Consider the following 14,396-nt stretch of genomic DNA (forward strand, 5'->3'; position numbering starts at 1 on the left):
CGTGAACATGCCTATCGGGACATCAGCACGCGCGGCAGGTTCCTGCCGAAGCTGTGAGGCCTCGGCAGTGGGAACGTCAAGAGCAGGGCCGTGGCGTGGCGCCGTGTGACACGCTCGCGGGTTGCTGCACCGGTAAGGAGGACCCATTTGCTGTTTGAACCACTGAATCAAGGTGGATACTTGCTGAAAGTGGGACTGGGCATCATTTTGCCTCCATAACTGTACATTTTAGGTCATTCAGGTTAATTTTTAAAAAGCATTTACTAAGTTCCACTTGATTAAAAGGGTGCTGTGTAGGAGTGGAAAACGACGAGAGAGAAGTGGCTGAACCGTACTTTAATAATCAATGGAAGGAACCCAGGAGAGTGACAGCAGGCTGGAAAAGTAGTGGAGGTGTGAAGGGGACCGTTTCCTGTCATGCGTGCTGCCAGATGCTCTCCCTTTGCTTTCTGAGCTCAGTCCTGGCCGTGAAGGGAGAAAGCTGGAGCACAGGTCCTTGCTCAGATGATGGGGTGGAACTTTCCAGTGGGGCTGTGGTTCCGGAGAAACGGGCAGGGCAGGTGCAGGTGTATCACAGAGGTGGGTGGAGTCTTGTTATCTCAAGTCAGAGAGGCTCGTCCTGACAGGCAGGCAGATCATCTGGGCACAGGCCACGCACAGGCATGGGGAGCTGCTGGGCGACGGAGGGGCTTGACGCTGCGAGTTCCCTCGTGTAACAGTTTCCATGTGGACTGGGACGTTGGCCCCTGTCACCGGGAAGCACCTGGCAGAGAGTTCCTGGGTTTTACTGCTAGGAAACGATTACCCTTTTAAAAAATCATGTCAGGAACAGCCCTTTTCTTAACGCCCCAGTCTTGATGTGCATGTTGTAAAATGCGACGCCACAGACCAGCCCCGTTTGCTACGCGGGGCGCTCCCTCCGTGGGGGGGCGTCACCTCCGCTTTTCTGTTTGGGTCTGTGAGGGTCTTTGTTGTTCACTGGAGGCTCTTCTGTGAGGCTGTTCAGAGCCCGGCTGCTTCCTCTTGGCTCTGAGGTCTCTCTCTTTTCCGTGACACTTACTGGATCATTCCTAAAGGAACATGAACATGAGCTCTTCCACTCCACGACATTCCCCCCTGTCACTGTCCCAGCACTAAAATCCACCCGGGCCAAGGGTTTCGGAGCAGAAGGCCTTTCGGAAGGCACCAGGTGACCACCAGAACCGTATGGTCTCCTTAAGGGTGGTTTTCTCATTTCTGATACTGAGTTGCCCGAACTGTAGTGCAGGCCATTTCAGCAGCTTGTGGTGACAGGGAGCTTTGAGTTGACACTGACTCCCCTGAAGCATCTGAGCCAAGTGGGGGGTGCGGTGGGGGAGGGAGCAGTGCGCGTGGGACCAGGTCATGTCCCCTCACTGACCACAGCGGCAGGGCTGCGCAGGCCCTCCAGCTCCGCTGTCTGCCCGTGACTAACACATTTTACTGAGAGTGCAGTACTGAAGGGCCAGCCTGTGACAGTCACGTGTCTGATATGGCACGTGCTTTGCTCCCTCTGGCAAGTATTTTGGCAAACACTGTGGCTCCAATGACTAGTAATGCTCTCACACAGAGACATAATCCTCAGTCACTTTTGCTCATTGAAGTGAATTTGAGTCACGTGGTGCCAGCCAGCAGCTGTCGGTGTTGTCAGTGGTGCAGGCAGCAAGCACGCCATTGATGGTTATAAAATGTGGGTCAGGTCTGTCAAAGTCACGTCTGGCACCTATGAAGTACTGCCCAGATGACGAACCTCTCTGTCCCCGTATCTTACCAGTGAGGGCCAAGCTGCCAGCGGTGAGCCGGGACCAAAGGGCAAAAGAAAACTGGGGGTCAATCTGTGTTGTCTGCATGTGTCTCTGAGATGAAATCGTTTCCCCGCTCAGGTTGGAAAGACGTGCTTTACCTGGCCTGGGTCTCGCCATCCACGCTGCCATCGTAGGTGTTCTGTAGGTGCTGGGAGTCTTCATCCACAGGTACCTGGAACCTGTGTGGGAGCGAGCAGGTCCTGGGAGGCTGCCACGCAGCAGAGCCAGCCCACTGTGTCCCGAAGCCAACTCTGCACAAAAGCAAATCTGAGCAAACGCTCGAGGGCCCGCCTAGGGCTGTGGTCCTCCAGCAGTTACCGAGGCCAGGGCTGTGGTAGTGGATAAGAGAGGCCAGCCCCTGCACTGTGGTCGGGGAGACCACCAAGGTCAGGAAGGGGGCACAGCAGGGCCCGGTGGCAGGGAGTGACAGTGAGCGGAGACCTGCTTTCAGTAGGGTGGTTTGGGAAGGCCTCTGACGGCACTGCAGCTGAGACCTGAGTAACCAGGACCCATGGGACAGTCTGGAGGAAGAACATGTCAGGCAAGAGGCTGGGAAGTGGGAGCCAGGCTAGCTCCTGTGGGGAACTGAAAGGCTCTGTGCCTGGGCTGTGGTGAGGGACCAGCGTGGTCCCAGGTGGGCAAGGAGGGCCCCGAAAGGGCTGTCAGGACTCAGTGTGATGGGAAGTATAGGCTTCAAAATGACCACTGGCTGTGTGACATACGGGAGGGCAGGGGGGTTGGGGGGCGGTAACGGCGGCTTGAATTGGGGGCAGCAATGGAGACAGAGCAAGTAGATTGAGACAATGGAGTCAGCAGGTCTTGGGGGTGGGTTGGACATACGGTGAGGGGAAGAAAGGAATCCAGGATGTGCTCCAGGCTTTTTACTTGAGCACCTGGGTGACTGGTGACATTTACTGAGAGAAAATGGGATTAGTGTGATCAGGGAGAGGAAATCGAGTTCTGCCATTGTGGGATGTGAGGTGCCCGTGAGACAGCCGAGCAGAGAGCCCAGGAAGGGGCGGTTGGAAATGAGTCTGGAGCTCGGGAGAAGGACTGGGGTCCTCTGCATTGCCTTGGGGATTTAAAGCCAGGGGACTGGGTGAAGCCCCTGAAGGAAGCCCCTTAACATTTGGGCATTGGGCCGGGGAGGCAGAGCCAGCCAGAGACAAAGGGAATGGCTGGAGAGGCAGGAGGGAACCCGGGAGTGTGGGGGTCTCAGAAGCAAGAGAAGAGCGTGAACACGACAGACCGGTCCACTCTCATGAGTGCGGCTGAGAGGCCAAGGGATGTGGCCAAAAGGTCATTAATGATGGGAACATGAGCAGATTTGGTGGCTGGGGTTGGAGTGGGCTGCCAGCAGGGGGAGGGGAGGAGGGAGCAGAGGCAGCAACTCCAGACACCTGGGAAATGAAGGTAGGTAGAGTCGGCCTCCCTCACCCCAAACCTCCAGCAGTGGGGCTGCAGCCGGGGCTCCTTTCCTTTTGCTGAGCTAATCACTGATGCCATTTCCCTGCAGAGATGCGGCTCTGCCCCCCGTATTACCCCTCAAGGAGCACACTACTGGAAGCCACACTCTCACTGAAGCAGAGCACACAGAGGGGAAAGCCTGCAAATGAGAGGGCAGCTTCATATGTGTGCACAGCATGAACAAGCTGGGCAGGCAGCACCCAGAGTGTCACCTCCACCCAGAGCCCCCCAGGGTAATCCATCACCATCCCAACTGCTAACACTAGAGGTTAGCTCCACCTGGTTTTGAGGTTTTATAAATAGAATCACAGAATATCTGGAATAAACTACTCTGAATGTCAGCTTAGGAGGAAACACACTAGTCCTAGGTACACAGGGATTTGATTAAAATTGTGCAAGTTTAACTTCTCAGTGTGACACGTTGAAATAGCCACTTACCAGGTGACCTGGCAGTTCTGGATTAATGTGGCGACCACACACACACACACACACACACACACACACACACACACACACACTAATTTCCCTTCTTCCCCAAACTCACTAAAACTCTAGAAAAAGGGACCAGAAGAACAAGGGGGAAAAAATCCTCTCCATGTTGAGAACAAGAAAGGATAACCCCACACTTTTGGAAGCTGGAGAGTATGCAGGCTCTTGGTAGCTAACTTGGCAGACCCAAGAAACTTTCATTCAAAGTGCACAGCAGGACAAGCTCAGGTCCCACCAGGTTCATTCCACAGAATCCTCAGGGGCCCAGGAACTGGCAGCAACAGAGAGGGTGAGACTGACACAGGGAGGACAGTGATAGTCAAGATCCTTACCCCTGAGCAGCTGTCCTTCCGCCACCCCACAGGAGTCTGAAGGGTTTGTTTCTGAAAGGGTAAATTCTCAGGGGAGAACTACTAAAAACCAGAAAACGAGGTGTGCATACAAGTGCTCCACACAGTGACCATCCAGGAAGGAAACTGGGAAGAGACCTGACATTGGGGCATTCAAGAAAACAAAACACTCTGCCCACCCAGACCCCTATAGTGAAGTACCATCCATGTGCTCAGAGCTTCCAGTTTACCCCCCCATCCGAAAGTGAGCAGATAATCAACGTTTTCTTGGTATCTGAGAAAAGTCTTTAACATGGAAGACAGAAAGCTAAACAAAGGGTAACTTGGAGGGAACAGACTTAAGGGAGGAGATTAAAACACAAAACAAACACCTATCAGCCTCAGGTAAGACATCATGTCTATGAAACAACAGAAGGCTGTGTAAAAAAAAGAAAAGAAAAAAAAGAGTTCTTGGAAATTAAAAACAATTAAAATTTTAAAAACTGGAGATTAACAATTTTTAAATTTAAAAAGAGCTCTATGAAATTTTCTTCAAAAATGAACTCAATAGGGGTTGGCCTAATGGCTCGGTTAGAGTGCAAGCTCTTAGCAACAAGGGTGCTGGTTCAATTTCTGCATGGGATGATGGGCTGCAACTAAAGATTGAAAACAGCGACTGGATTTGGAGCTGATGGGCCCTGGAGAAATGCACTGTTCTCCAATATTTCCCAATAAAATTTTTTAAAAAATGAACTCAATAGAATGGATGGAAGATAAGTGAGGAAACTGCCAAAGAAAGTACATCAAAAAGACATAGAGATTGAAAGCAGAACTAAAAAGGAAAGGCAAATCAGAGAGAAATCAATTAACAAGTTTAAGAAAAAAAAGGTGCCCAAATGAAGGACATGAATTTCCAGATTGAATGGTACCCAACCTATGGATGGCCCTTTCTAATGTGAAATTTCAGAACACTAGGAGCAGAGAAGATTCCACAAGCTTCTAAAAAGAATCAGTAGGTCACATTACAAGAATTAGGAATCAGAATGTGTTCAAACTTCTCAAAGACAACCCCAGAAGCTAGAAGACAACAGAATGATGTCTTCAAAGGAAAATAATCTCCAATCTAGAATTTCAATCTAGAATTTGATACCCAGCAAAACTATCAGTCAAGTGTGGAGGCAGAATGGACATTTCAGATGTGTGCTGTCCAAAACATACCTCCTGTGCACCCTTTTTCAAGGAGCTATTGAGGGATGGACTCCACCACACCATGAAAGAGGCAGCATGGGGCATAGGAAACAGGAGATCTGACAGGAATAAGGCAAATATAGTCCCCAGGAGGGTGGTGGAGGGAGAGCCCAGGATGACTGCTGTGCACCAAACCTACAGGATTACTAGCCCACCTTGGGGCTGAGTGACTCAAGAGACAGGCACACTGAGGACCTGGCACCAACATCCCTCTGCCACTAATACCTTTTGATGCCCATGTGTGGTACTGAGAGCCTGGTCCAGGTCCTTGTCTAGACTTGACTTTACCATGCACTGAGGAAGTTCTGCTTTACCCTGTGTGTTCTGCTGCCTGGATCAGCTAAAAACCCTCATGATACTCCCAAGAGGTGTCTTCTATTTCCACCTACTAGAGGTGGGCAATTGTGTGCCTAGAAGCAGAAACTCAGCCCACTCATTCAGTGTTTTCACAGATGTCCAGCACTTGGTCTGCCCAGGTGCCCTGATTAAACCCTCATGACCTGGCCCACCGACTTCCAAAAGGGGCTCTTCTGAATACATGTATGGCACCTTTTCCACACACATTCTGAAATGTCTTGGCTCCCCTGGGGACGCCCTCTGGTCTCACCTAGGCTCTAGCCGCTCCTTCACCTTGGCAATGGAGCGGACATAGGGCGTGATCTGCTTGGTGATGGTGGTCAAGTAGGCATTCTCCTGCTTCAGCTGGAGAAGGTCATGGAGCTGGGCTGTGGGGACAAAAGCCAGAGTGTTGGGTCTTGTTGGCTTTAGATTCTTACAAGCCTCATGCCATCTCAATACTCCAGCTATTTCAATAATTACCTCTTTAATTAGAGTGAAGTTAGACTTGTGAGGGCATTCTACTCACTGAATCCTGACCTCAGATGCATCGTTTTGGGGCCAGTAAGCAGCTGTGAGGCAAAGTCCAGGGCTGAGGGGAAGAGTGTGGAGGTTTGTATCTGGTTAGTGGGTAACTGCCTTCCTGCCCCTGCTTGTATGTGGGTTAGCTCCAGGACGGGGGTGCACCCAGCAGCGGTTGCCTGAAACCTTCATAAATCTCCTGCTCATTAGCCACCCGCTGATAGGATTCTTCCCACATCTGAAAGAGAAAGTAAATTGGACATCGCATGAGGTATTCATTGGAATTTCTATTGGTGGCATTTTTGTCCTCTAGTTACTCAGGGCTACATGGCATCCCAGCCAGTTCCCGTGGTTCCAGGCAGCAAAGATCCAAATTCCAGAGCCTGCCACTGCAGGGCTTCATGGGGCACTGGCCAAGGTTCTCTTTCTCCCCCTTGTTGTCTTGGGGTAACCCATGTGTATGCTGCCAGGTGGGCTGAAGGGGAGTCAGGTGGTCAGAAGGGGCTACCTCCTGGAAGACTGCTCTCAGCCCCTCCACGGAAGCCAGCTCCGAGGCAATCTGTGCGTCTACTTGCAGAGACTTCTGCAGGATGTCTCCCATGATCTCGGCCTTGATGAGTGAGTGGTGCTTGGTGAGGTCCCGGTGCAACTCCTGGACCTGGTCCTTCAGGCTCTGCATCTCCGCCTGCAGGTACTGTGAGAGGGACCCTGGGAGTGCCTATGGTTCCTGCAGGCTGTGTTCCCCGCTGGGGCCTCAGGGGAGGGCCGGCCTCCAGGGTGGCCAGGACTAGATTTGGCCACTGCCCCTTGGTGAGGAAGGTGTGGGGTCTTTCCCAGCACACAGCTCCCCGGTCCCCCTTACCCGGTAGGAGCCCTCATAGTGGCGGCAGTGTTCTGCAAAAGGCGTATCCTCGCCCTCTGCCAGCAACACCTTGGTGCTGATGGACCGGTGTGGCGTGGGCTTCTGGACCGGCGATCCCAACATTTTCCCCACTGGGGAAGGGCAGCTGGTCCCCATCAGCACCTTGGGGCCTGAGACCCCTGCCAGCCTGGGGAGAGAGCCAGTGTGGATGCAGATGGGGGATGGGGGTGGGAGGGCCTTCCCCTCCCCCAGCCTCCCAGTGCTCTCTCAGCCCTCTTACCCCACACTGCACCCCAGAACCACCATGGGAACTTGGAGAAAGTCTGATGCAGGTTGCACCCAAAACCAACATGGACACTGTCTTTTTTAAAGCCCCCAGGGTGATGCCAATGTGTAGAATACAGTCCATCAGGATTTCATCAGGACTGGTCCTGAGGAAATGCCATGGATCCTCAAACACGCTGGGCCCTGGGCCCTTGGCACGTGCATTTCTCCTAACTCCTCCCGGTCTGGGGCTCTGCAGACTCGGGCCAGAAGTCAGAGCCCACCGCCTGCTGCCCCTTCCCTTTAGTGCCGAGGCGCCCTGGCCAGGGGAGCGATGTGGTTGGGGGCAGCCCCGGAGTCCTCCCTATCTTCCCTTGAGCAGACTCTGGGCCAGGTGTGCCCAGGCTTCGGATTTGGGGCACCCCGGACGGCTGCTTCCCAGCAGGCACACTTCCCCTCCCTGTTGACATTGTCAGCGCTGAGACTCAGCGAACTGGGAAGGGCAACGCACTGCCTGTCGGGGCCTCTGGCGCCTGGTGGCCCCCAACCCTGACAGGACCTTGCTGCTCACATGTTGGTCCCGCCGCCCGCTCCGGCCGCCCGGCGCTGACCCAGCATCAGCAGCGGCTCCAGGCAGCGCGCGAACTCAGCGCGGTGGTCACAGGCGATCTGGGAGGCAGAACAGGTCGCGATGCGGCCTCCAGGCCCCGCGGCCCCGCTCCCGGCCCACTCGGCGCCTGCTCACCTTGCTGCTCTGAGCCGGTCGGAGGCGATGCGGTCGCTTGGCGATGCCCTGCAGCCTCTCCATCAGCTCCTGTGGCAGAGCGGACAGGGAAGGGGGGCGCTCAGGCCGGTGGGGGTGGTGACAGTGAGGCGGTGGTCTGAGGGCAAGTGTACCTTTAGCACTTTACCTGGCGTCCGTTGGAGGCTTCAGCCTTTCCCTGGGACTGGCTGGGAACCCCCCACACACCCCACCCCTGTCCAAAATCCATAGGAAAGGTTGGGGAGGCTGGACTCCAGTAGACACTCCATACTTTGGGGGAACGGAGGCTTATGCTCCCTTGCAGGTTTCCCTGTCCTTTTAAAAGGGACTCAGGGGGCCCCTAAATGGCTTAGAGATGATGGTGTGAAGGAGGGGAAGAAGGTAAACCCACAGGCCCCTTGGTCAGCCTCCAGGTGACAGGCTGCCAAGCCCAGAGGTGACAGCCGGGAGACGCCACAGGAGTTGGGGGGACTCACGTAGCCCAGGTCCAAGAACTCGGCCTTGTTGGCCAAACTGAGGAAGGAGGAGCAGATGACCAGGTGAACCTGCAGGGGGGACACTGCTCAGTGCCTGGCCCGGAGGGGCCCTGTGGGCTGGGTGCCCAGCCCCACCCCAGCAGCCCTTACCTGCAGGGTGGGTAGCAGGGTGGCCAAGTGGGACAGCTGCTCCTTGAAAGCCTTATCCTTCTCCTCATACTGGCTGGGGGAGGGGCCGGCAGCCTCATTGGGCTGCCCACCCCCCCAGGGGCCTCAGGACCAGGCCACTGCATCGCCCCACCAGCTTGGTGTACCCTTTTCTGCCCCTCCCTGTGCCCGGGATCCCTTGCCCTCCTCACCAGGTGGACATCTGGATGTTTGGCTCCCCAGGGTGGGGCGGTACCTATCCAGGTCCAGGCTGTAATCCAAGTACATGGAGATCAGTGGGCAGGGATGGAGACCCCACTGCCACTCACCTCTGCACAGCCTGCAGCAGCAGCGCTTTCCTCTCTGCCAGTTTGTCCTGGGAGGGACAGTCTGCCACTGACGGCGCATGGCCAGCCCTCTCCCACTCCCTGGGCCCTAGCCACACGCTGGTTACGTGGGCTCTCTCTCCAACCTGCCAGCCCACTAGCTGAGTCAGGGGCCTTCCTGGCCGACCTTCCTGCATCCCCCTGCCTGAGAGCCCCAGTGCTCTCAGCTTCAAGATCACTTCCTGGGGGAAGTCTTCCCGGATCACCCCCCAGCACCAACACCAGCTGGCACAGGCCCTGGCCTCCCTTCTGGAACTCTCCTGGAACACTGACTAACTCCTGGAAGGCAGTTCCAAGCCTGCTGCCCTGGCACTGGCAGCTCCACAAGGGCTCCGGGGGCCTGCCCTATGTCGTGGGCACCTGGCCCTGGGGGAGGAGGCTGCTCAGCCTGTAACTGTCCAGTCTCACCTGCATGCTGCTGAACAGCGCGTGGATGGCGGCCTCCTCCTCGGCCGCGCTGCGCCGCACCTCCTCCACCATGGCCTGCAGCAGCGCGATGGCCTCCCGAGTGGCCACCTGCAGGGCCTTCACGTCCTGGGGAAAAGGCAGCCTCAGCCTGCCGGCACGCATCCCCGAAGCCGCCCCGGCCCCCACCCCGGCGCGCTGGCGGGGCGCCCTTCGCTCACCAGCACCGCCTGCTCCAGCCGCTCGCAGCCCTGCACGTAGGCCGACTCGAGATCCACGCAGTGGGCCCGGCTCTCTCTGCAGGGAGCCCACGGGTGAGCCCGGCTCCGCTCCTCCTCGGCACCCTCGCCCCGGGCTCCCTCCGCTACGCACCCTTGCATGTCCCGGAAGCAGCCAATGCACAGCAGCGACTTCTTCTCGGTGGAGAACATGAGGTAGGGCTCAGCATGCAGCGCTGCGGAAGGGGCGGCGGTGAGGGCTGCGGCCGCGCCCGCCCTGGTCCCCACCCCCGCCCCGGCGCGGCCCCCACCCGGCACGCTGCACTCACTGCACTTCTGCAGCACATCACGGCTGCGCTGGCCCAGGGCCACGATGTCGTGGCGCGCGAACATGCGAGCCCGGTGCGTCTCGTCGCGGCAGCGCGCACAAAGCGGCTGCCCGCACGTGTTGCAGAAGTACGTGGTCTCCGCACCCTGCGGGCGCAGCGCAGGCTCAGCCCCACCACTGCCCGCGCGGGAACGGCAGTCCCCACGTGTCCCTAAGTGCGTCAGTCACGGCCTGGCGCAGGTACTGGGCTCAGTGTAGCCCCTTCGTGTAATCCCCACGCTCTAATAACATACCCAGGGCGCAGAGAGTAGGTGAGAGGTGCAGGTAAGGGGCAGTAAGAGCAGGTATTTGGAAGGGGCTGGGAGAGACAGTTACGTGGGGTTGGGAGGAGGACAGAAGCTGCATTTGCAAAACATTGTACCTGCAAACAAAAATGTGTGTGTGTGTGTGTGTGTGTGTGTGTGTGTGTGTGTGTGTGAGTGAAGATCTCTCAAGCCCTCCTTGACACCCTCCACAGTAGCCAAATGGCTGCCCACCCTGGCCACATGGTGGCCAAATCGGGCTGGGAGGGGAAAGGGAGTAAGGGCTTGCAGTTTCCTTTCCCAGGCCAGACCCAGGGCTGAGAGTCCAGGGCATGACACTGACCCCAGCCATGGCTATAAAAGCAGACCCCCAACCTTACTGGCATTCAAGGTCCTTTCCTCCCCTGCTCTCCCTACCTCCAGCTAGTCACCTCTGCTGCAGTGCTGCATGTCCCTGTTTGCCCAGCACCCCCAACCTTTTGTTCCCGCATGGACATCCTCCCGGAATTGGGAATCAGTTCAGCCTCCACTGGCCAGAGTCCTGACTGCCCTTGACAGCAAGGCCTGAAGCCTGGCCTCCATTCCTTAGTCTTTCCTAGACTCAGGGGCAGGGTCACTCTGCCCCAACAGCACACTGTCCTCAGTTCCCTTAGGGCTGTAGGCAGCAGCTCACAGCTACCCAGGCAGCAGTGGGTATGGCCCACTGCTACCCAGGCAGCTCAGGGGATGGCCTAGTTCTGTGCAATGGACCTCCTTTCCTATGCCAGTTCATAACTCCACTCTGAGTTGGGGCCAGTAAGCCCTCCTCAAATCAAATGGACTTAACCTCAGCCACTATCTGGCTACTGGCTCAAGTCTCTCATTCTGGACCTCAGTTTCCCCATTTATACAATGGGGCCACGTTTGGAATTCAGGGTACCCTAGGAAGGTATTGGCGGATCCACTGATGATTGATCCTCTGAGGACATGTTGGGTACATTCTGCCAGCATCACGACCCTGTGACCTGGACCCCTTGCCGCCCCCCAGGTGCCCCTGCCTGCTTGCTGCACTCCAGGTCACAGTTGGCACAGCGCACCACCTCCAGGCCCTCCCCTGAGCTGTCCACGAGGAACTGCAGCAGCCGGTCCACCGGAGGAAGCCCGCTGGGGCCCTTCACCACCGTCTGGTGTCTGCGGAGAAGCTGCAGCCAACATCCAGATGCCCCTTCCCCATGGCTCCCTACCCATTCCCACCTCCACATTCCAGGCGGGAACTAAAAATAGGGTGGGGGGTGGGGTGCCCAACAGGCTGGCATCTGCTATAAATACCGCAGCCAGTGCTCACTCTGACCCTATCCCTCCCCCTGCCCAGTCCTGGGCAAGTCCTGGGAGGTCATGTGGTTGGCGACTTGGTGTGACAAAGCAGAAGCCTGCCCTCAAGCCCCTCTCATTGCATTGGGCAAATTAATGGCCGTGCCACTCCCCTAACTTGAGCCAACATCACCCCCTTATGCCGACCTAAGACTTCAGGGATCCCCAAGTGAGTTACTGGGAGTGTCCTGACGCTGTGCAGTAGCACTAAGTTCCGACATCACTTACGCTCTAGCCCCACCCTTGCCCCCTGACTTTCTGTAGGAGGCGTTGGACCAGTAACCCCAGGCCTCAGTTAGCCAGACCTGGAAAATGGGCGGAGCCTGCGCATCGTCGCGCTAAGTTCGGGCTGGGTGAAGCCTCCCCCACCGCCTGTGCTGCGAGTCAGAGCCTTGCCCTCCCTGCACTGAGGTCCCTGCCCAGGCGGAGCCAGTCTCCCCTCCAGGGGGGAGGCGTCTTTGGGGCTTTGAGGCACTCACTGGCACAGCGGGCAGGAGAGGCGACCGTCGGCGGCGCGGCCGCGTAGGCACCCGGCGCAGAAGTGGTGGAAGCAGTCAAGCAGGCACGGCTTCTCGTACTGCGCGTGGCACAGCGGGCACACGAGCGGGTGGCCACTCGCAGCGTCCAGGGCGCCTGGGCCCTCCAGGGGCGCAAAGATAGCTCCTGACATCTGCGGGGACAGCTTAGGACGGCGGCGAGGCGTCCTGCGGCCACGAAACGGGGAGCAGCAGGGGCCGAGGGCTGGGTCTTGGAGCGCCTGGGGCAGGAGAATGGGCAGTGAGGGTGCGGAGGGCGGGACTGGCACCCGCGCTCCCGGCCTCTCCCGCACCCCGCGGTGGTCCTAGGTCAGGCCACGGACCCGGCAAAGCTTCCTGCCCAACTGCCAGCCTCGCCCTATCTTCACCTCTCCAACCAACCTTCTCTCCCACCCCAGGAATTCTCCTCCCAGTGTCCTCTGGGTGACCCGTAGGCGACACCCCTTCCTCGCTGGGCCGCATCTTGATCAGGCGCGGTGCCGGTGCCACCAGCCTTAGGCCACCCGCTGCCTCGCGGCGGGTTCCTGTCACGGCCACTCCATCCCCAGTCTGGGAGGAGGAGAAGCAGGAACGCTGCAACTGCGAAGGAGGGCGCCCGGCTGGCTCCGGAGGCTCGGACTGAACCCCGCCCGGGATGACAGAGCCCCAAGTAGGCAGCCGCAGCAGCGTCGGGGCCTGCACCCACGGAACTTGAGCGGGCACTCGAGTGGGTCCGCGCGGCCCCGTGTCCTCAATGGCCACTTGCGGGCGACAAAAAGCAGTGGACGCCCCTCCGCAGACACCCCAGTGCTGGGGAGAGGCAGTGACAGGGCTTGTCATCCAGGGCCTCGCTTTGGCTGGTTGGGGGCTCTTGGCTTCTCGGAGCCTCCGAGCTCGGGTAAAAAGGGCGGGGTTCTCAGAGATGAGGTGACACTTGCATGAAGTGAAATGCACAAACCAGGCTTCCAAATAAGTAGGCCTCCCCTCTTCATCAGGAGAGTGCCCACGAACGGTAGGTTTGGGTGGGAGGGTAGGAAAGAAGCTCAGAGCCTTTCCAGTGGGCCCCCCATCTGCTGTTCTCGGCCTGGAGAAAGCTTGTTTACCCCAGTATGAGTTTCTCCAGAGTGCCCTCCATCCCGAGGTCGTTATCTAGGGTATTATCTGCCTTGTTCCACACATCATCTGAGCTCTGGGAAAACAGCCCCTGTCCTTGCCCCTCTTGAAATCAAAGAGCCAAGCCCAGAGCCTGACCCACAGAAGGTACTCAATCAAGTCTGACTAACCGGAAACAAACGGGGAGATAATATTCCACCTGGGCTTTGAAGAATGTGCAAGTGTTTGCCAGGGGGAAGAAAGGAAGTGAAACTACTGTTCTTGTAAGGGTCCTCCCGAACCCTGGTTCCACTTGTGCTGCAAGTCATGGTAACAGTAACAACAAAGGCTAATGTTTATGGGCCAAAGTACTACTCACAGTTCTTTTACTTGAATTAACTCATCCAATCCTGACAACAACCTTAGGAGGTAGAAAATGCTGTCCTAGTACGTGGTAAAGCTGCTGTACAAAGCCAGGTGGGTGCTTTATAAATGAATGACACATTAGTTTCCCTCTGGAGGGGCTGTGGGAGGGAGGCGTGTTCTTCCTGATACTCAGACTTGTTTAATTCATCCATTCCTGTCTTCATCTATTTGAATAGGATTTATTGAGCACCAGCCACGGGCCATACACGTAGAAGGAACACACCAGCCAGGATTAACCAGGTACACACATAAACAGGTACAGCAATGGCCGACTGTGTCAAATGCTCCCAAAGAAAATAATCAGGATGAGGTGATAAAGGGCAGCTAGGAAGGGGTGGAGCAGAAGGCACCCTAAATAGCCGTGGGTAGAGAGGGGCACTGAGCCTGAGACCCTGGAGGAGGAGAAGAAATCAGACACAAGAAAATCCAGGAAGAGTTCAAAGCAGAGGGAACACAAATACAAGGTCCCAGAAGAAATTTAGAGGAAAGAAAAGAAGGCCAATGTGGGTGGAGATGAAGGGACTCAGGGTGGGCGTGGGGAGGGTGAGAGTGGGGTCGTGGGTGCGAGGGGAGATGTCAGGAGGCCACTGGCTGTGAGTCGGGCGCCCAGGGAGGGGTTGAGGCTGCACGCACAGATTTGGGGAGTCA

The 14,396-nt window shown here is 56.8% G+C and overlaps 1 protein-coding gene across 2 annotated transcripts; it reads right to left on the bottom strand.

Moving 5' to 3' along the window:
- Positions 1 to 321: 321 nt before the first annotated feature.
- Positions 322 to 13,222, bottom strand: RNF207 (ring finger protein 207). 2 transcript variants are annotated; one of them, XM_081054705.1, is made up of 19 exons: positions 12,633 to 13,222; positions 12,195 to 12,472; positions 11,403 to 11,535; positions 10,065 to 10,209; positions 9,890 to 9,971; positions 9,739 to 9,814; positions 9,521 to 9,646; positions 9,056 to 9,102; positions 8,730 to 8,802; positions 8,580 to 8,648; positions 8,086 to 8,154; positions 7,912 to 8,009; positions 7,077 to 7,263; positions 6,723 to 6,908; positions 6,401 to 6,452; positions 5,964 to 6,081; positions 1,922 to 2,002; positions 937 to 1,070; positions 322 to 763 (listed from the first exon to the last, which is right to left on the bottom strand). In XM_081054705.1, the coding sequence occupies exons 1-19, from the start codon at positions 13,068 to 13,070 to the stop codon at positions 750 to 752; spliced, it is 2,406 nt and encodes an 801-aa protein (XP_080910831.1). In that variant the 5' UTR covers positions 13,071 to 13,222; the 3' UTR covers positions 322 to 749. The 2 variants fall into 2 exon arrangements, with proteins under 2 accessions (XP_080910831.1, XP_080910832.1); XM_081054706.1 differs by having other exon boundaries at positions 12,575 to 12,636.
- Positions 13,223 to 14,396: the final 1,174 nt, after the last annotated feature.

This window comes from Rhinolophus hipposideros (assembly GCF_964194185.1).
Source record: "Rhinolophus hipposideros genome assembly, chromosome: 8".
Taxonomy (NCBI): Eukaryota; Metazoa; Chordata; class Mammalia; order Chiroptera; family Rhinolophidae; genus Rhinolophus; species Rhinolophus hipposideros.

Coding starts and splice junctions, on each gene's coding strand:
- RNF207 (XM_081054705.1), bottom strand. CDS start 13,070: ATGACAAGCCCTGTCACTGCCTCTCCCCAGCACTGGGGTGTCTGCGGA. Junction 8,803..9,055: donor CTGCTGCAGGCTGTGCAGAG/GTGAGTGGCAGT, acceptor CCCCTCCCCCAG/CCAGTATGAGGAGAAGGATA. Junction 2,003..5,963: donor AAGGAGCGGCTAGAGCCTAG/GTGAGACCAGAG, acceptor GCTCCCACACAG/GTTCCAGGTACCTGTGGATG.